This window comes from Ambystoma mexicanum, chromosome 10 (genome assembly GCF_040938575.1).
Source record: "Ambystoma mexicanum isolate Mex_15411 chromosome 10, UKY_AmexF1_1, whole genome shotgun sequence".
NCBI lineage: Eukaryota > Metazoa > Chordata > Amphibia > Caudata > Ambystomatidae > Ambystoma > Ambystoma mexicanum.
The window spans coordinates 475,406,303-475,428,427 of NC_090932.1; the positions used below are offsets into that span (position 1 = coordinate 475,406,303).

General features: G+C 45.5%; 1 protein-coding gene across 1 annotated transcript in view; it reads right to left on the minus strand.

Annotated features, from left to right (window-relative positions):
• Positions 1-22,125, minus strand: part of LOC138491506 (alpha-1,4-N-acetylglucosaminyltransferase-like) — a 234,769-nt gene that overhangs the window by 183,212 nt on the left and 29,432 nt on the right. Inside the window, exon 2 of the mRNA XM_069618040.1 lies at positions 15,704-16,180. Within this exon, the coding sequence (XP_069474141.1) occupies positions 15,704-16,150 (447 nt within the window). The 5' untranslated portion in view covers positions 16,151-16,180. The remainder of the gene's footprint in view (positions 1-15,703; positions 16,181-22,125) is intronic.

The window sequence follows — 22,125 nt, forward strand, 5'->3', positions numbered from 1 at the left end:
CCTTTCATTGTCTTCAGGTGAGTTTTCTTCAATATGATTTCAAGTAACTGTTGCAAGCCTGCCACCCGGTTAGTTGTGGCTGCCACATTCAATGATTACAGAATTGTTCATATGCAAACACTGAAGATGAGCATTCATTCTAGATCAATGTCATTTCCATCATATTAGCAAGATCTCAACTTTACCTATGCTGCCACTTGAAATCGAAATCGGACATGTCATGACCATACATGGGTACACTCATCACCCACACAGACATACATTCACATTTTCAGATACATACATGCACATCCCCAGACACACATTTACATACACACATATACACACACATGTGCACACATGCACACCACACACACACACACACACTCTTCACTGGAATATGTTCGGCTGCAAAACCTCCCACTGAGTCTATGTCGGACAGCTGAAGGGACTGTAGGGTCTCATTATAAGTCTGCTGGCATTCTGGAAGAAAATCCACCTGGATACCTGTAACTGCACCTACCGTTTCTGCCATCTGATATCCCGTCAATACCGAGATATTACAGACGGCAGAACTTCCAGAAAATTCCCATTCCATGGAGCCCCATAGGACTTCATGGGGGTATTGGCCAGTGTTGTTGGCACCAGAAATACTGGCTGTTTTAAGTTGGTAGGGGCCAAAGTTACCCCCAGCTCTTGGCTGGAGGTAAATCAGGTTATGGCCATCGGCATACTTGTACTCTGCCTGTCCGGTAATGTGCCAGTATCTGTAAATACTGGCACTTTTTTACCAGACCAGCAGAGTCATAAAAAGGCCTTGAGCCTCATTACAAGTAAGGCGGTAAGGCAACAATGGCAATGGTATCGCTACCAGCACCGTTGCTACCGTACCGCCATACTAGGAGTTCTGCTCACTGGTGCCCTTGCAGCCACCAAGTGTGACCTGGCGGCTGTACTGGCACCCACGAGCAGAACATGATGGTTGCACCGGTACTGTTATTAACAGTACCGGTGCTACCACCCTCCCCATTCTCATAGTGCCCTATTGGGCTCAAATGGGAATGGGAATGTACCGGGCCTGGCACCCGCAAAAGGGCATTTACTGGGTCCGGCTGGGCCGGAATAGCCCGGTAATTGCCCATTTACAGGTGCTGGACCCGGATGCCAGTTTGGAGGTAGCCTTGCTGGTAAAACCGGCAAGGCTACCTCCAACCTCGTAAAGATGCCCAAGTGTCCTTGACGACCTCTCTAAATTGGAGCTTGTCATGAAAAAGCACAAAATGAATGAACCTGGGATAAAAATGTGAAGAAGAATGCAGGAAGATTAGAGCAAGCTTCATTTAGATTATAACCAAACTGTGTTTTCTTTGCATGTGTTCAGTGGTGGAAGTGAGCGGAAGCGGTCAGGAGCGGTGCTCCTCTACTTCTTTTAATTAAGTTTTACCGTTCATATACTTTTATTTTAAAAAGAAAACGTTCCAGAATGGTTTCGTTTTAAAATAAAAGTGTGGGAAGAAGTTGAAACTTTCACTTTCAGTGCACTGCACTGAGCGTTCTCCTAAACAACAGGATGATGTGTTTTAGGGTTTGTATTGTGCGAGGGAGGGTGTGTGTCTATGAGGTTTGTTGGGATTGGTGCAGGCCAGTAGGGAACATAGTTCCACTACTTCTTTTTGTACACTTCGAACACTGCATGTGTTATGAATTGCCATTAAACATTGTTCTGTTAAATAAAAGGTGTGTGAAAAACACTTTTTACATGGTGGTTACTGTTTGTGATCTTTCTGTGCAGTTTATTACTGGCCGGGTAGTCTCAATACTAAATTCCTAAAATATTTTTAGAAACCCTGCAGTTAGAAACACAATGAAGTGAGTATGATCACTGCAGAAAGTGACAGATTTGAAATGATAGAATGTATGTGGAGATTCCCTAAAATAAGACCATACATTGGACCCGAAAAAATAAAGTAGTGTTTCTCATATGTGGATAATCAGTACATTTTTGGAATATCATGGTATGGGTGTTTCACACCACTGACACAGAGGAACATACACGGCCTGCTTTCTCCCCTTGTATGATGCTGCGAGGCAGCCACAACACCTACGAGGCTTTGTTTACACAATGACAAGCTAATCTCAGTCATTACCATGAAGCGGTACGCTAATAATAAAGCAAACTTTTTTTGGAAAAATCAAAATAATTTTTCTTTTAGCAAAATCAGATTGGGCGATTGTAATCATTGGCAGACTACCTGGACACACTGCAGTGTGTCATGTTGGTTCGTGTTATGCAGCACTGCTCTGGAAGGTTAGAGATCATAATTTGGTACATTGAGATCATGGGCACCTCGAGGCCCTTCCGACATGGCTGCCGCCTGCTTCCCACATCAGCCAGGCACCCCCTGAAGCCCAGTGAGCTGCCTCCTGCATCCTAATTTGGCTGGGCAGCCTTCTTCTGGCCAATCAGGGCACCTGTAGGCTTTACCCGCCCCCCCAGCATAGGTCCACATCTAAGGCCAACATCAAAGACTCTGTTTGCACGTGTCTGGGCCAGGAAGGGCATGGGATGGCCCCCAACTCCTCCCCCTCTACATTCATCAATTCAGCCTTCTGTGAACAACCTGCTTCCACATGATGTTGGACTAATACACCTTCAGGCTCCTCTCTGCTCCACACGTGAACTTTCCACTGGCTCCTCATTCTAACTCCTCCACCCATACCTGTCAGCTGTCAGCGCATCTTCCAGAGAAGTCTTCAATATCCTTTTCCTATGTCCCCTCTCCAGATCTATGCACTCTTCATCTCATCTCTACTCTGTCCCCTTTCACATCCTCTCCCACTAGCGGTGGCAACAAGTGAGAAGTCCTCTTGGTTGGCTTCTCATCTTCACACCGCATCGCTAATGTCTACCACAAAGGCAATATCCTGGTTCAGGGTCCTCAACCCAACCTCCTTCTCTTTGACTGGATCCTGACGTCTCTCATTAACTTCCTTCTCCTGCCTTTCCCCCAACCACTCTCTCTGCCCCTCCTCCTCTGACTGGAGTACCACGCCCCTGTACTCCACCTCAGAAAACCTTCAAATGCAAATACCTCCTCCACCTGGCGACTCTTAATGCCCGTTCAGCCAACAAACCCTCTGCTGACATCTGCCTCCTTGATGAAGACAATGACCTCGGCATTCTCACTCTTACCGAGATATTGTTCAATGCAAAATCAGTCACTGTTTTTGACTCCCTTCTCCCTGACAGCTTCAAGATAATTTCCAAGCCTCAATCTCACTGTACTGGCAGTGGGGTTGCCTTAATCTTCCCTGATTGTGTCCCTTCTTCCAATTTACCCACCCAGCTCTACTTCTCAGTTGAGAGCCTTGTATGTAAATTGGTCATCTCACCCTCCTCCAACCTGACCATTGCCACCATTTACAAGCCTGCAGGCGCTACCCCTTTGTTCCTCTCTGAATGGGCTGATTTCTTTTCTTCCGTACATTCAACCACCTCCAATCTCCTCCTCTGGGTGATTTCAACATCCAATTGAACTCCTGTGTCACAGCATCTACTCTTTTCATTGACCTGTGCACCTTTCTATCCCTCTCCATTCTCACTTCTGATCCAACCTACTCTGCTGGACACACTTTGGATGCCCTCATACAACTCCCCAACCCCTCTGGTTACCGCTCTCTATTGGTCAGACCATTCTCTCCTCACCTCCCATCTGGGTCCCTTTGGCCCTCTGACCGCACCCCAAAAGCCCTGTCAACCTCGTTCATGCACATATGCCCGATGAAACGAATGTCTGCTGCAGCCTTCTCATTCCACCTTTACTCCCCTTTGCCCACCTACCCCAGATTCTTTCACTTAGCCATCACCAATACTCTTGAAATTTTTGCCCCAGTCATGAAGATCCACCTGAAACCTGCTCTAAGCATAACACCTGCTATGACTCTGAACCTGCAGCCCTGAAATGAAAGTGCAGAGATAGGTGGAATGGAAGTGGCAAACCTCAGGCTTACACTCTGACAAACTGGCCTGCCGCCTGCTCCAAAGGCAATACAGACTCTCCATCCGTGCCAAGAAAAAGGCCCACATTCAGGCACAGAGTTCTGGTGCATCAAACACGGCTGAACTTTTCAAAATCTTCAGGGAACCAGTCAACCCATCCACAGTCTGCTCCTCCCCTATTCCTTCCCAGGCCCTCTGCAACACACTGGCCACACACTTTGCCACCAAAACAAAGAATATCCTGAACACCATTGTACTCACCCGCCCAACCCATCCCTCACCCCCTTGCCTCCCATTTCCCCTCACCCTCATCCATCCTCCCTTTCCTCCTTCTACCCTGTCACACTTGAAGAACTTACCAGAGTTTTCTGCTCCATGAAGGTCTCTTCCAAACAGGTTTCCCCTTGATCATCCTGAACCGTCAAGGACAACATTGGCTCTCTTGCCCCTTCACTCGCAGATTTCTGCAAATACTCTTTTGCCACTGGATCTTTCCTCTCCTCCCTCAAGCACTCCCTTGTGCACTCTCTCCTGAAAGAATTGTGAGCAGACCCTACCTGTCCAGCTAACGACCACCCTATTTCCATCACCCCCTTCCTGGGGAAAATGCTGGAGAAGCTGGCCTTGCCCCAACTCAGATCACACACTGAACTTGTTGGTGGTCCCCACAACCATCAATCTGGATACCGAGCATCCAGAGGCAGAGGAATTGCTCTTGTGTACACCTGTGAAGAACTCCTCATAAAAAAGACTCCATGATACCCTTGGTATCTCGGAACAGGCAATGGACTAGCTGACTTCTTTCCTAACTGACCGCTCTTCCCAAGTCATCCTGGGCGCCTTCTCCTCTCCTACTTCCTTCTCTAGCTGTGGCATTTCACAGAGTTCTATCCTCTCCCCTTGGCTCTTTAAAATCTACCTTGCGCCACTGTCACTCCTCATCTCCTCCTTCTACACCAACTTCCAGTGTTATACAGATGACACACAACTCTTTTTCAAACCTCCTGCTGATCCTATTGCACATTCCATAATCCCTGACTGCCTATCTGTCATCCAGTCCAGGTACTCCTCCAACGATCTCTGCCTCAATGCCAGTAAAACTGAGATCCTTCCCATTTTGACCTCTGCTCCCTCCCTCCTTCTTCCCTTCACTCTGGTCTTCCTCCATGGGCTCTCCTCCTGCTCCTTCTCCGGAACCCAGAAACATTGGCATAATCTTCAACTTTTCTCCTTCCTCCCTCACACTCAAGACATTTCCAAGAAGTCCCACTTTCAGCTCTTCCTTCTCAAAGGAATTCTCCCTTTTCTCACTCTCTCCCAGAAGCTCAATGTTACCAGAGCCTGGGTTCTCTTTAGAGTTGACTATGCAATAGCCTCCTCCCAAATCTACCTTCTTCCACTGTGCAACCCCTCCAGCTAATCGAGAGTAGGGCAGCAAGACTTTTCCTTGGCCTTAAGCACACTGACCGCATCTAGCCTGCCCTAAAAAGTCTTCACTAGCTCCCGGTTGCTGCATGGATTAAATTCAAATCCCTCTGCATCATCCACAAGGCTGTCTGAGGCCGGGGACCAACACTCTCTTACTAAATACTGTCCCTCTAGACCTCTACATTCCTATGACACCAACTCTTTGTGTGTTAAGCGTTTCGCTAAGCAGAGGGCAAGTGGTCGATTGCTTTCCTCAGCTGCCTCCCTCCTATTGAACAGCCTCCCCCTCCCTCTGCGTCTTGAGCCGGACTTTTTAAAATGCCGGAAGCTCCTCAAGACTTTACTCTTTACCTCCTCCTTCCCTTCTTCTCTCCTCTGCTAATCTATCTGATTGGTGTCCTGGGCCCTTATGCATCCTTGGGTCCCTTGACCTCCCCCACCTAACCGCTCCAGCTTCTGTTTACCTTCCACACTTGCCAAGGCACCCCCTCAGCCCTGGAGGTGCGCATGTGCACCCATCGTGGCTCAAGGCCGTGTAGCACTTACCATACCTTGAACTTCATCTTTGACTAACCCACGAGCACAGACACCCTAGCATCTGCACCCACAGCCCTCTTCCTTGCTGCACTTGCATCTTCTGAATGCTCAAAAGGCATGGTAGGTTTGTGCTTTTTCCCTCCAATGTATTTAATATTTTTAGAGTATTGTAATGTGCTTCATTCCTATGTTCCCTCTCTGTTCGCCTGTGAGTGCTTTGAAACAGAATTTGCTTTCTGTCTAAGCAAATAACATGCAAACAATAAATAAATCTTCCAATCTGGCGCCAATGAGCACATAACATTTATATTTAATACAACCAAGATTAATTCTGTCTTAGATTGGTTGACTACATAACAAGAATGTGTAAACCTAATTTGTTGTTACGCTCACCTGGCTCCCACAGGGGCGTCGATCTGAACTGGACAGTTGCGGTCTCCACCAAAGTGACGTGTAGTGCAGAGATGACGGACTGGACTGGCCCACCTAGCTTCGTTTGCTTGGCCTGTAGGAATAATCTTCTGCAAATGGAGAAAGGGAATTAACCACCCGTGGAGTTGAGCGTTAACCCCCCCCCACTCCCGCTGTTCTCCCCACTGATCACCTTTGATGTCCCCTCTTATAGTCTCACCTGATGGTTTGGAAAGATGAGCTCCATCCTGCATTGAGCGCAGGGGCATGTAGATAACCAGTTGCTTCACTGGCTCGAAGGAATTGTGAGTTCCAGAACTATATTGACTCTGAGATTTCCCGGCAAGACGCCGTAAGTATGTAGTTCATAAGAGTTCAAATGTCTGACTTTCACTCTTGTCCGATTTCACTCTTGTCCGATTCCTTGCAGGTTGCAGCTTGACCCTAGCGAAGAGTTCCTCGTGGCAACCGGTAATATTCAGGTAAGGATTTGTATTATCCAAAACAGTTCGATAAAATAATGTCAATATTTAACCTTTTGCTTTCTCCCTTATTCAGGCGCTGAGAGAAAGTATGAAGTCTCGGGGAATAATGCCTCCGGCGGTAAAATCAGGTAAGTCTATTGTGGTGAGGAGGTTTCCCCTTGTTTGTCCCTTTGTTTCACCTTGCTGTCCTTTTGTTTCCCCTTAGGGGCCGGGGTTCGGTGAGGATGCAGTGGAAGCTGTGCCGACCCGTGAAATGGAATTGTGCCCCCAGTGGTAAAATCAGGTAAGTCTATGGGGGGTAACTAATATTGCCTCTATGTATTCCCTTGGCTCACCTTGCTGTTCTTGTCTTCCCCTTAGGTGCCGGAGTGCGGTGGGAACATGCAGAAGGATGCGGTGGAATGTGAAGATGCTGCGAAGGCCGGTGAGTTCAGCGCGGCGCTGCAGCAGGCGAGGCGATGCGATGCGCATAAAATAACTTCTTTCTTCCAGCTCGAAGGCGCGATGGATCGGGAATTTAGGTAAGGATCAAAGGTATTGCTCGTGTTCTAACCTTTTCTCCTTCTTTCTCCCTTTTTCTAGGAGCTCCAGACTCCAGGTGGGCGTGGCAGAAGACTGGATGCAGACTTGCAGGCACGATGAGCATTACGCTGCTGGATGCAGAATAACGCGAAGCGTGTGCTGCTCTTCGGGCGTGGTTTAAATAGCCTCCAAAGTAGTCCCAGGTAAGTATTCCTCCCCAGCCCCACTCGAGTTAAACATAATCCCTAGGTAAAGTAGTCCCTTCCAAGCCTCTTTTCGCTTGGAGCTCTTGCAGCATGGTCTGCATCAGGTATGTTTGCAGCATGGTCTGCATCAGGTAAGTTTTAATTTATGAGCCTGGCACCTATGGCGCCAAGACTGGCTCTCCATATGAGCCTGGCGCCATAGACGCCAGGACTGCACCCAAATAGCCCCTAGCAGGGGTTGTTGGGCTTGCTTGGAATAACTTGATGCCTGCTTCCGGGGTTGCTGCACTTGGTCTGGTCCCCGGGGGTAGGCATCATGACATTTGTGTACAACCTGACATATCTCCCACATCATGCTTTGAAACACTTTAATACAAAATCTTTCAATAAATACTACCCTGAGAAAACAATCACCCTCACAATCTAATGCCAGCCCGGGGTCTTGCGAGATGACACACAGGAAGTGCGCTGGAAGGAGGAAGCAAGTGAGAGCTGGAGTGATGTGCAAAGCGAAGGTTGTGCCTGGTGCTCCTCCTGCAGAGAGGCCTGCTGCCTCTATCCACCAGCTAGCAGCTGGTAAACATTCACTCCACAAATCCAGCATAATTCCACAGCCCATTCCCAAGGCTGTTGGTTACCCCATGAGACTTTGGTGTGAGAATCTACACTGGCAGACATAATCCCAGAGCAGTGAGAGCAACTGCCTTGGTTGTCTGTGGACTTGTGCTTCGTGCTCTGAATACTCTGTTTGTTATGCCTGTAAATAAAGCCCACCATTCAAAACTTTCCATGTCCAGTGATTCTTGGGCCACTACATAAATTGGTGATGTGGAGCTAGGACCCCCCATGTGGACACCATGCAAGGTGCTACGCCACCCTGTGCTTTCCTCCAGTCCCTAGGCAGACCCGCTATCCCATGGCCACAATGGGCACCATTGTTCACAACCTACCTGGAGGCCCTGCGAGGCACGGTCTATGCAGCTGCAAGGAAGAAGGCCATGCTGCTCAATGCCTTGGGTGTTGAAGGTCAACACATTTTCGCAGTCCCCAAATCAGAGCCTGTCGTTGGTGATGGGGATCATGTGTACAAAGAGGCAGTTCGCCGCATCATGAGATGCTTCTCCAACAAGGAAAGTTTGGTGCTACACAGGTTTAACACAAGGAATTATGATAGCAGTGAACCAGTTAATGACTACATCACATGCATGGGAGAATTAGCGGCCTTATGCGGGTTTGGGGACAATGCACAGCAAGTCATATGTGACAGGTTGTTGGTAAACACCAAAAACAGGATGGTCCAGGACAAATTCAATCAGGAGAAGGAGCTGGTCCCTGATAAAGCCATCAAGATAGTGACGGCAGAAGAGGATACCTCAAGCAGATGCAAGGAAATGATGGCACCCCCATTGGCCCCCAGAATGGCGGTGGTTCAATGGAAGGGTTGCTGTTTATTTTGTCACAATTTAACTGTTGTGGGGAAAGTGATAGATTGTGATAGTGTCAACAAGTGGTTTAAAGAAGGTGATGTTTTTTTGATACTAGGATCAAGATGAACTCATTACATATATATTTTTTGACTGATAAAGGAAAAAGATAGTTTGAGGGAGGTGATGTTTTTGATATAATGGTACAGATTGGAGCCTATTACTGAGATTACCAGAGCAAGTGAACGAAGTACAAGAGATGGGACTCATAGATACTTGTACTAAGTTGAGCCTATTGTGTTTTTTGTAGGTGATTTTTGAATTTTGGAGCCTAGAACTCACAATTATAAGACTACGGGAATTTCCAATACTCATTTGACTCAATAGACTCATCCGTACAGGTGGGTGAGCATTTCCAATCATTTATGAATATAGTTTATGGCATTTCAGTTCTACATACTAAAGTATAATAATTCAAGGTTTTCTCTATATAGGATTGGAACTCTGAATTTTCAACATAAGATCAAGTGTGATCATTTGACATTGAGATCTCAAATTTAAGAGATATAGGGAGTGTACATGGGGTAAGCACCGATTATAGTAACACTGTTTAACAAAGCACTAATAAGATTTAAGACACACTTATACCTTTATTTTGGCAACTCACATTTTGGTCATGTTGGAATGGCTTCACAGGGTGTTTGGGTACAAGTTTCTTATTTTGGAGTAACTAACCATGCATGAAGTTTATATATTGCAGCCTAATTGTTTTTATGGTGACTCGGTTTAATTTAATTTGATAATGAATACATTAGTGGATCTAATTGTGGAATACAGATAATAACTGTCTATTTTTGTTGATCAAACGGAGATATTTTGATTGAGACACTAATTTGTGGTCTTAAATTTATGTTTTTTTCTTTAAACACCGATTGAAATTCTTGATTATGTCGTGAATTTTCCATCATCCTGACCTGACATGTGATACAATATGGTATGGTTTTTGAAAAATGTATATATTGAATGAATGTGTAATTTTGCACAGCCTTGAAAACGACCGGTGGTCGAAACACGTGTCGGCTGTGTTTTTCTCTAGAAGAATTAAAAACATTCATATTGAAGAAACACTTGGAGTGACTTTGTGAGTAATGATGTTGGACTTGTAAAAATTTAAAACTTAGATCAAGTGTATGGTGTGAGCGCAAGATATCCTCCTGAACTACAATCTTTTCTATACTCTTTAGTGGACTGGAAAGGGTACGGGCCTCAAGACAGAACTTGGGAACCAAGTGAACATATTCACGCACCACGACTGATTAAGAGGTTTCACTTGGACAACCCCACCAAACCGGGACCGGACAGGAAGGATACCATGAGAAGGGCCTTGGGGGGGAGTGCTGTCATGACCACTGTGAGGGGGCACAAGTTGTGCCACAAGCAGGCTCCCACCAGAACCCTGAGGGCCTTAAAACCACTGCAAAAGGGCTCCTGGAGCCAGTCCTGGCGCCTTTGGCACCAGGCTATGTAGGAAGGAGGGGCTGTGCAAACTAGGTCCCATTTATGTACATGGGCCTTTAAATCCAACATGGAAGCACTCACACAGTTTAGTTCTAAGAACCAAGCCATGCGGTCTAGTGTTTTGGATGTGGCAGGCCTGGAACTACTTTCCCTGGTACTACTTTACCTGGGCTACATAGCACACCCTGACTGCAGAACACTCTTCGTGTAATTCTGCAACCAGCAGCGTGACGCTCACCATGTCCAGCTCCTGGTCTTCAGCATTTTCCTGTAATCCTGCAAGAACAAGAACAAGATTATTCTGTCTTACCTGAGAAAACACCATCCAGCACTCAGCATCTCAACTGGGCTGCAATGTGTGGAAACCGAGAGAAGAAGAAACATCACTCACCTGTGAGTACTAGCTTAAGGACTTCCGGCGAACCGCTACCACAGCTTCTGTTCGGACATTGCGACCTGCAATAACGAGAAAGGGAAAAACAATATTACAATGCCAATTCCAAAACATCGAATTCCATCAGTCTTACCTGAATTCCATCGCGCTACGCCACGCTTCAATCCGGAGCACCACAGCAACATCTGCAAAGGAAAAGAGACATATTCAGGTTTGCTTTGAATATTAAACAACAGCACAGAGCTGTACTTACCTTAACGGATGCAGGGGGCCTGTTTTTCATCGCTCTCTCATCCACTCGCAGCACCACAGCGGCCTGTGTGGAGAAGAAGAAGAAAACACAGGCTAGCTTTAAAAGACAATAAAGGCGCTGCGCTTCGCGCTTTCTCTTACCTAGAAATATGCCTCTCCATCCGGCATGCCAGCATCAAGACCTTCACGCCTGAAAAGAAGGAGATAAAGACATTAACGAATTCCCACCATAAACAGAACAAAGACTTACAATTAACAAACCTACCTGCCTACCAGCAGATTCGGGGTCACAGCTGGCCTGGGCCCTAGTAAGGCGTACTTCACCAGTGAAGCAACTTGTGCAGCTCGCCAACAAACGTCAAGCGCCCCTGCAAAAGAAAACCCAGGACGGATAGCTCACCCTACAAATAACTAAGGTGAGAAAAGAATCCAGTGGGAAGGGAATCGGTCAGAGGGAGGTGGGAGATTCACTCATTAGAGACAGTTATCACAATCCTCCCTTCTGTAATTGCAGATTCATTATTCAGCACTGGGCAACTACACATCCAGGGTTGCAGATCTCAGAGCCTTCCAGACGCCCCAGGAGATATCAGGTGAGCGTAACAGTATGGATGGTGCGAGCAGCAGGTGGCAGCATTCAACGAGGTCAAATTGAGGATAGTGCCTGCACCATGTCTCAAACCCTTCAATCCAATGTGGCTCACATACCAAAAAGAAATGACTCAACAGTCAAGAAGGAAATGCTTTCATGCACTTGGGCTGTGGAGTACTTCAGGACATATGTGTGGGTTACCAAGTTTCGGCTGGTCACCGACCACAAGCCATTAGTCCATATGCTGAGCCCTGGAAGGACAAAAATGGCAACACCCAGACTAGCCAGGATAGCTACAAAATTACAGGAGTGCACTACTGAGCTCATGCACATTGCAGGGTGGAAGAACGCACAGGCAGACTGCATGTCCAGGCTACTAGACCGCAGGTCCCCAGGCACACCCTTCCTCAAGGATGATTGCATCATAGCGCCCATCAGGGATTTAAGGAGTCACAAGTTCATGGAAATTAGCGAGTCCCATTGGAAGGAGGAACTTCAGCAAGATGAAGCCCTCAGGAAAGTGGCAGACTGGGCTAGGAATAGGTGGCCCAGTGAAAGGTTAATTCCAGAAGGACTACACCCAAACTGTAAAGTCAATGAAGAGATAGTGGAGATGCACAGACTCATCATGAGGGGAGATCAGGTAATCCCCCACCCCCAGGGAATGCGGAAATTCATATTGTGCAGAGCCATGCCGACACTTAGTCAGCAACATGACAAGGCGAAGACTGTGGTATATGTACTGGTGGACAGACATAGACCAGGACGTCAGAACCATGATTGAGAGGTGTCATGTATGTGCCAACAGTGACTAGAGACTTAAAGTAAGGCGGCACCCATGATCCCCACAGAAATTCCCAAAGGAGTGTGGCACAAAATCGGGTTAGACTTCATCGGCCTCCGGGATGTCATGTCACTGGAGCATAGGTACGGAGTAGTTTTAGTGGACTACCTGTCTAAATGGGTGGAGGTAGAGTTTGTTCGAACATCACATCTGGCACATTCATTGAAGTGCTAAATTTGCAGTTCCAAAGAGAAGGGCTTCCAAAAGAAATCATGACAGGCAACAATGTCCATTTAGTCTCCAGAGAGATGGAAAGCTTCCTCAGGAAACACAACATTCGGCAGTGGAGAGCAAGCCTCTACCACCCGTAGGCCAATGGTTTGGTAGAAAGAGCCAAACTTTTTGTCAAAGGGGCCTTACAACTCTCCAGTGCAGCTTGAATGAAACCATACAAGACATTTTAAGAAACTGTGGCCCCTCATTGGCTTACCAACAACGTGGTCACAGGGGTGTCACCTTTCCAAATGGCGAGAGGGGAAAAGGACTGCATCCACACTAGTACCCCCATGTCTACACAAAGTCAGACAGGATGATGCCGTGGACATGAGAGAAATGGTGTGGAGAATACAGAAAAGTAAAGACGTAATGAAGGCACAAAGTGATGTGTGCAGAGCGGTCCAGCGCACAGATGTCAATAAAGGGGATTTGGTGAAAATATGAATGTCCCATAAAGACATTACTACCGGGTCAAAGTATAGTCAGCCCATAGAAGTCGTGCAGAAAGCCACAAAACCACATTTTACCGAGTGATGGCAAAAGGTGGAATCTAGAGAGAGTGGCTATGTACAAAAGGAATGTGCCCGAAAGCAGATAATCCACAGGACTAATAGATAACAATGCACAATTGGATCTGTACGACAATCCGGAGGCTATAGGAACAGAGAACACGTGGCGGGAGGTCCAGCAAGAGAGTGTCATGAGGAGGTCCACTCCTGAAGCAAGTGAGCACCCCGAGAAAAGAAGCTAGCATCGCAAGAGTCAAGAGAAGCACAGGATGCTCACGCCTCTGAGCCCAGAGCAGCAGCCAGAGACCCTTGAACCCAACAAAAAAAGAAAAGGCTAACCAAGTACAATGACTTTGTGATGGAGTTAGAACCAAGCTGCTCAAACAAAAGGAGCTATGTGAGGAACTCATCACACTAGATCTCCGCCCCGTAGTCTTCCGAGATGACACGCGGGAAGCAAGCTGTAAGGAGGAAGCAAGTGAGGGCTGGAGAGGACTGGAGCGCGAAGGTTGTGCCCCGGCGCTCCTACTGCAGTGAGGCTTGCTGCCTCTATCAACCAGCTAGAAGCTGGTAAACATTGAATCTGGAAATCCAGCATAATTTCACAGCCCATCCGCTAAGGCTTTTGGTTGCCCCATGAGACTTTGGTGTGAGAATCCACACCAGCAGACCTAATCCCAGAGCAGTGAGAGCAACTTCCTCGTTGTCTATGGACTTGTGCTTTGTACTGTGAATACTCTGTTTGGTATCTCTGCAAATAAAGTCCCCTATTCAAAGCTGACCGTGTCCAGTGATCCTTGGGCCACTAGAAATTGTTTAAAGGTTTGGCCAAAATCAACAAGTAGTGTCTGAATTAAACCAAATGTTGTCAGGATCGTTATTCTTCATGGTGGGTTAGTGCTCTAAGAATACTTATCCAACAGAAAATGACTCTTTGGAAAATAAAGTAAACGAACAAAGGCTCAGCTTGTGTTCGGGCAAAAAAAAACGTAGATAAAGCGTTTTTCTATTTAAATTGTGCCACACTGCTCTGAAGGAACTTTCCATGCTGTGAAATGGCTACAAGCATATTACAATGTTCTGTGGGGAGGTCTCCCTGCCCTTCCACGCAGGGTTTCCACAGTGAGTAAATCTCAAACTTTTCTAGACAGATTCACAAACAATTTATGAAGAACTGCAAAACATACACAATGTAGGGAGTTCAACTTTTCCTCGATCTAGTTCACCATTAAATATTAAATAATAAAATATATGATAGACAAATGATATACACAGAGGCTTGTTTCGTAGTGAGAAACTTGGCCCACAACTCTATAGTTGAGACAATGGTTTTGTACACACCTTTGCTAAAGGAGAAGGGAAATTAGGCTTTTCATTTAACATATATGAAACATAGATGCTGGGATGAGACACAACACGCTGAGAGAGAACAATGACTGAAAAACAAACCAGGAACAGACATCGGCAATGCCAACAGTTTGGGCTTTTGCATAGGCATGGAAAGACACTTTCCAGTTACTGCCGTAGTGGTATTAATGGCCCATTGATCGTAGCTGCTGAAAAGTGGTATGAGTACATGGGCATCTAATAGCAGTGTCTGGAAAATGCCCATTACTATGCACCACCCAAAACTAGTGGCTTTACCAATGCTTGTTTTTAACAGGACTTCAGTGAAGGACACGCATTGTGCTCATAAATCGATTGGCTGAAGACAGAACTGCTTAATATATTTGGATTACACCAGTAGCTGGTTTACAGCTCAAATTAAGTCATTGGCTCTCAGAAGACTGCTTTTAAAAATCACTGGCATGCACTTGAGTAGGTGATTTGGACAAGAGGTGCAGGAACTGGGTGGTAAGGGCCATAGGGATAAGCATGGCCGTGGGCAGTCAATGGGTGGGAAAATAACCAAACAACACCTACAAGCATTGTGCCCCTCCTCATCTGCCATGCAATAGGTTTGGATTAAAAGGAACATAAGCACCACCTAATAGTCCAAACTAAAAAGGACGCCCATACACAAGCAACGAAACAAACCACACATAACCTCACCTAAAATCACATGGTGACTACCAACCCGAAAAACCCACCTAAGCTCAGCGAACGGTGTAAACCGAACTGAAGCTGCCAACAGCACATCACTGCTCTCCTGCTCTTTTCAGCCGCTCAGTCCTACTAACTTGTCCCACCCCCTCCCCTTTGCTTTGCAGATCCGCCAGAGCACCAAGAAACCACACAGGTGGCAACAGTGTGTGGTACAAGAACCTTTAACATAACATAACATAAATTAATTGAATGCACACACAGTGACTGAAAGAGCGAACAAAACCTCAACCACCAACTTTCATTAGAGTGGAACATCGCAATGAAAGGATATTGAACATACCTTCTGGTGCCAAGACTGGAGTGGAGTGTCTTGGAAAAGATCCTCAAACCTCAGTGGAAGGATGTGTACATTCTTCAATGAGGCTAGTAGGGAAACTGCCCGATAGCTTGATGTCAGAGAAATGGTGGTGTCTTCCCTCAGGCCTTTCATGAGGAAATATACTGGTCTATCTGGATATGTCCGGGCAGCCGACTCAATAGAACATGTCACCAATGAGGGAAGTACCATTCTGTCTGATGTCTCTATGAAGAAGATGCCAGGACCATGAATAGAATATTGCTGTTTTTTGTGAGTAGAGTCCAGTTGCGCCCCAGCATCGCCTACTTTCTTCTGGATGCATGATTTCAGAAAGCCATCTGCAAAGAGTTCGTTTTTGCTTCTCCAGTAAATAAATGAAGAAGACATAATGATCGCAAACAGAATAAATGCTTTAATGAGAGCATTCATGACTGAGACGTTGAATGATGTCTGCAGGATCTGTTAAAAAAAGAGAACACGATTTGAATGAGTGATGTGACATGCTTTCACTTTTCAACAATGGATCTTCCAACGAAGACATGTGTGGTGGAAAACATTGCGGCCTCATAGAATTTGTCTACATAGAATATAATGTTCCAAATAGACTTCTGGACATTATGGGTGTTAATAGGAAATATTTGCACCGGTGCAAGTGTAAATAGCACATGTACATGCACACATACATACATCAATGCATTGTTACAGCTGGGCAATGTGCTCCCCTGGTCATGGGACTAGTGTGAAGTGCAAAAAATGCATTGAGGAATGTATTTTTGTCCAAGGTTAATTTTTGCTATAATACTAATTGCACTTCCACCGATGTGAAGTTTCTGTAATATGGCCGATAGTGTATATTGCGTCAGACTAAAGGCGGTCATTATTGTGAAAATTCTTCAGAATGTTTGTGACTCTGTGTTATGGTACAACATTGTTTCAAGCCACTCATTTATTAGCCTGTCTTGGAGATTTGATTGTGGAGACAGCATGCCAAGGGCCAGGTTATACAAAATGGGCACCGGTGCAACCACAGTTTTGCACAGTATTGTCATTGGAGAATAATTTGTCCATGTGTAAAAGACTATACATTCAATGCATTCTTGCACCACGGCAAAGTTTTCTTTAGTACTGATATGGAATGGTATTTTGTAAAATGTGGCAAAATCAGCCAAACTAAGAGTAGGAACGATTGTATTAGATATTTGAAAATTATATGCATGATCAGAGGGAGATAGCAAAATCAACAAACCTAATACATTTGCCAAGCAGAAACTGGGTGGCAATGCCCTGTGACCCTCTTGTGGTAGAGCAGGTACATCTCTCAAAGTTTATATTTATGTCATTGTGAAATAAGGTAGGATGAATGCATCTTCGTTACAAAAGCTTAAATAATGCTTCATGTAGCTGGATTTTAGTACAGATATCTTATTTAGATGTCTCTATTTAGAGTGGAAAAATGGTATATAATCATAACATTCAGTTACCTTAGAAAACACCCTCCAAAACATGTAGTCTTGTATGCAGACTCTTTGGCGTCAAAGTAAGCAAAAACCAAAATTAGCAACAAAGGTCAGCGGGCACTACTTCTTAGCACATTTCCTGGTCAAAAATGGGTTATTATAACCCCTGCTACTTCGAACAGTGCATATGGTTCGTGCATCTAATGTCTGCATTAGCTGTGGTGTCCCTACTGGGGTATGCCCACTTTTTCAAGTTAAGTACATAGCTCTCTCCTCATGCCTCATTCCAAGGTCATTGCTACATCTACAAGGCCATGCAGAGTTCCCACCAATTATGCCGGTGTATTTCACAGAAATGAGGGTTATGCAGTGTTCTATTGGGGTAAAGCCATTGTGAAATCCCCGGAATTTGCTGGGTGTACACTATTTATTTCAGTCCATTATCCTGACCTGCAGTTATGCCATTTCCTGAAAATGTACCCAATCACATATCAAAGGGGGAATATCAGATTGTAATAATATGTTTTTTTTAAACATCCTTACTAGCAAACTGTGGTGCCAAGAAGTGGGACACATGTTCTTAGTGGTTATTTCTTCACCTAACAGAACCAAAAGTCTGGCTCACTATTCTGGGTGCAAGAAAAGAAGTTCAGATCCAAGCCAATCTGTCCTCTCGTTGTGCTCCCTGCTATTACCTATTTCTCCTAGCATATAATGTATTCCAATGACAGGTAACCGCACAGCACTGCTGACTACCCATAACTTCAGAATTGAAAGTGCAGGGATCACACAACGCATTTTGGAAATTATAAACCCATACGTTTGGAGTAGTCTCACAGTCCCCTGCGGAAAAGAAGCTGCATGTCACCCTTGAAAGCAGATAGATGCCCGCATTGCGAAGGACTGGAAAGGGACAACGGACTGAGGACGGCATCAGGCGAGATCTATGCGAACCAGGGCATATTGTTGAGCCCAGCTGTCATCCAGCCCAGCTGTCATCCATTGACTGACCGCTCTTCTCCACATTACCCCAGTTGGGACACACAGATCATACTACTTGCCTTGTTAAAGACCCATGTGGTCGAAACACGTGAACTCACTATTTATTTAATGTATATAGTCTGTATATTGTATTTTAGATACAACAAGGACTGGCTCCTCCCACCTTCCCACAAGCCCTACATTACCAGGGTGTGTGTGCGCATTACGAATGGATGGAAAGGGCTGTTTTGGCTGGACTCCCTACTACTCTGCACTACGATTTTCCAAAGGATTTCAATTGATATGCAACGTTTTCGGTGGACTTCAAAACACTTATAAGGAAGCTCACAAGCTTATGATCCAGAACACTTCACTATTTAATGTATATTGTCTGTATATTGCATTTTTAGATACAACAAGGACTGCCTCGTCCCACCTTCCCACAAGCCCTACATTTCCAGGGTGCATGCATTAGCGCACGTGCTTTGCGAAGGACTGGAAAGGGCTGTTTTGGCTGTTTGGTCTGGGTGGTTGAGTGCCTAGCCCTCTTTAATTGTAGACTTGCGTGTCTTATTTACATTGCTGCACCCAGTGAAACTGTGATCTTGCTGTGGCTTTGACCCACTTGCTTTCACAACAACAAGTGAGTGCATCAGCAACTGCTTATCATCGCAATATTTACACTTTGGGCCTCATTACCACCCTGGCGTTAAGGGTTTAACGGCGCCATAAAAGGTGTCGGCGCCGTTAAACCCTTAACGCCTGATTACGAGGTCCCTTTGCGGGACCTGACCTTAACGGCTGTTTTTTCCAGCCGTTAAAGTAGGGTGCCGCAAAGGGACCTTGGTGCTAAGTACGGTGCCGCAATTTGCGGCACCGTACTTAGCGCCTTCCCCATTCCCATTGAGCCCTATGGGGTAAAAATGGGAATGGGGAAGGGCACATGGTGAATGGGGAATTACCGCCCCACCAACCTTGGAATGGGGCGGTAATTCCATCATTTACCATGGCGGACCCCGGCATGGACCATGGTGCTAATAGCACCATGGTTTAGCGCCGGGGTCGTAATGAGGCCGTTTGTCTGTTTTCATTTAACTTTTATTTTGGTTGCTTGTTTAACTACATGCCATTGAGCTTTCGACGAACTCTCTATACTTGATTGATTGATTGATTTATTCATTTATAGAGCGTTTTACACCAAGGCGCTGTACAGTGGAACAACATAATACAAGATAATAAATTAAAGTCTGACTTGCCTTCCAACTTTGATTCCCTAAAATCAGTGAAGTGCTTGAAACAAGCTCCGCTAAAAGCTGATTTTGCCAATGTTCATGGCAAATCAAATACTCTGCTCACGTGTGCGCGAGCCCTATCAATAACCTCTGACATGCATTCATTTTACTCATCTGATATGTCTAAGTCACGATTGCCTGGTGCCACGAGCATACCACCTTTCAAAAAGGCGACATGTGAATCTCACTCCCAAACGACTCCTTCTCACCAGTTGACTAATGGAAGCACATGGCCACCTGTTCTCCGTATGTTCAAAGCCTTAGTGATACAGCTATGCCATTGAATCCAACACTTTCACAACCGGCTGATAATTTAGTGAACCTGACTCCGAGTACTGATGACCCTAATCAAGTCCGCAGAACCTCAGGGGTGGTACATATTCATGTTGATCCCTCTGCTTCTGCTTTCACAAGTCATTTGATAGAAATTAACTCACCGGTCAAAATATGTGATCGGAACAAAGCAGGTTGTAGCAGTGAAGTTGTCCTCCTGGCGGCTAACACCATTGCCTGCAAAACACCCAATACGTCTCTGAGTACTAATCCGGTTTATTGAAAAACACCACTCTCTTTTGTCCCAATCCCCCATCATGTTTGGATTAGCGACGCATAATTCATCAGCCTTGTCCATCTCATTTTCTCGTCGCCCCTCGATGAAACTGCTTGATTTTCAGAATTCTCATTCTGCTACCCCCCTCCTTCTCTTTCTTGCTCTGATCCCTTATTGCAATCTACCTTAACAGCTATGAATTTAGCATTATCGTCCCTCATTAAACTCTATGAATCAATGGACATGACAATTAATACACAAACGGTACTGCTGGAAAAATTAGCACAAGCCCAAAATATGCAATCTTCATGCTCTAAAAATGCTAAGGACTTAGTTCTAGCCCGAGTAACTGAGCCTAAAGAATGTCCTGCATGCCCCATGCACAATGATTCTGTGGTCTGCTTATCTAACTAGTGAACCAACATTGAGACTTCAAAAACATCTTCCCCACGTTCAAATCCAACGTATTGTCCAATGTATTGAGTCAGAATAAGAAGGTGTCCCAATTATCTCTCCCAAGTACTGCAGGAACAGACTGCAGGTGACTCTATAAAGCAACACAGACAACACAACAACACAGACACAAAGCAGTCAAGAAGAAAGGAGACTTTACTATTTTTTCTAAACCTATTAAAAACCTTTGATCTAAGCAACCTCAACAAGACCAAATAAAAAAGAGCAAGACTATCAAATTGGCCCCATTTCACAACCAAGGTGTGTCCAAACGATTCCTAAAAAGTATATCAAAACCAAAAAGTCACCTCACAAATGCTAATGCATTGATTATAAATAAATATACAGACATTGCTCGACATAATGGAATCAAGAAAAGTATTTGAGAGAGTGACAGTTCAAGCATCCACGAACCCCTGGATGACTTGTTAAATGAGATAGAAATTCAGAAAGAAAACCATCTGGACCTCACTGTAGGCCCCCGCAACAAACTTAATGACGAGCAAGTTAAGTCCTCTAAACCGGAACCTTCTGATCATGATTTCTGTACCTTCGACCAGAGGAGAGCTGAAATTGAGTAAATAAATCTGTTCACCAATACTTTCAGAATGCAATCCCTGTCTGTCAGAAAAAACAAACAGCATGCATCAATCCATGGCAATCCCCCCACCCGCGTTTATACTGCACAGGAATCCCGGACAAGCCAACAGGCAACTAACCTGATAACAAACTTAACAACTAGCTCTGTGAAAGCAAATGGTGAACATAAACCTAACTCATTCTTTCACACCTTACTTATAAAATGCAGACACAACCCGTTCCCCACTTTTGATCTTAACAGTGCATGCATTCTGAACATCTTCAGTGACGTCAACAGCTTAGAGGATCTCAATTCCTCTGATATAGACTAGGTAGAATTAATGTATGATCCTAATCTCACTCCTGCCAGATTGTGGATTAAATCAGGGATAGTCCTTCATGCAATATGGCAAGCCAGACGGCCCCTCTTTGATCTTGCATTCACCATCTCTTATGAGCCTGTTGAATTGAAAGACCCTCAATCTAAGAAGCGTAATGATACTAGACCACCTATAGATAACGCTGTTGACTTTTCAAACTTTAAAATAACATGTATGCAAAAACCCTCATACGGGAGAACTCAAACCCAGCTCTCGTCTGCCTTTCATCATGATCGGAAGTGTCTTCAAACTGACCCCTAGCAATTGAAGGCCACATCTTTACAATGCTTCAAATTAATCAGTTGCAACACAAGAGGTCACAGCCACTTATTGGGCCTCATTACGACCCAGGCGGAGGACCAAGGTGCTATTAGCACCATGGTCCATGTCGGTGTCCGCCATGGCGGAATGGGGAATTACCACCCCATTCCAAGGTTGGCGGGGCAGTAATTCCTCATGCCGCCATGGCCCTTCCCCATTCCCATTTTTGCCCCATAGGGCTCAATGGGAACGCACTAAGTACGGTGCCGCAAATTGCGGCACCATACTTAGCACCAAGGTCCCTTTGCGGGTCCCTACTTTAACGGCTGGTAAAACCAGCCGTTAAGGTCAGGTCCCGCAAAGGGACCTCGTAATTAGGCACTAATAGGTTAACGGCACCGCAGCCTTTTACGTCGCCGTTAACCCATTAGCGCCTGGGTCGTAATGAGGC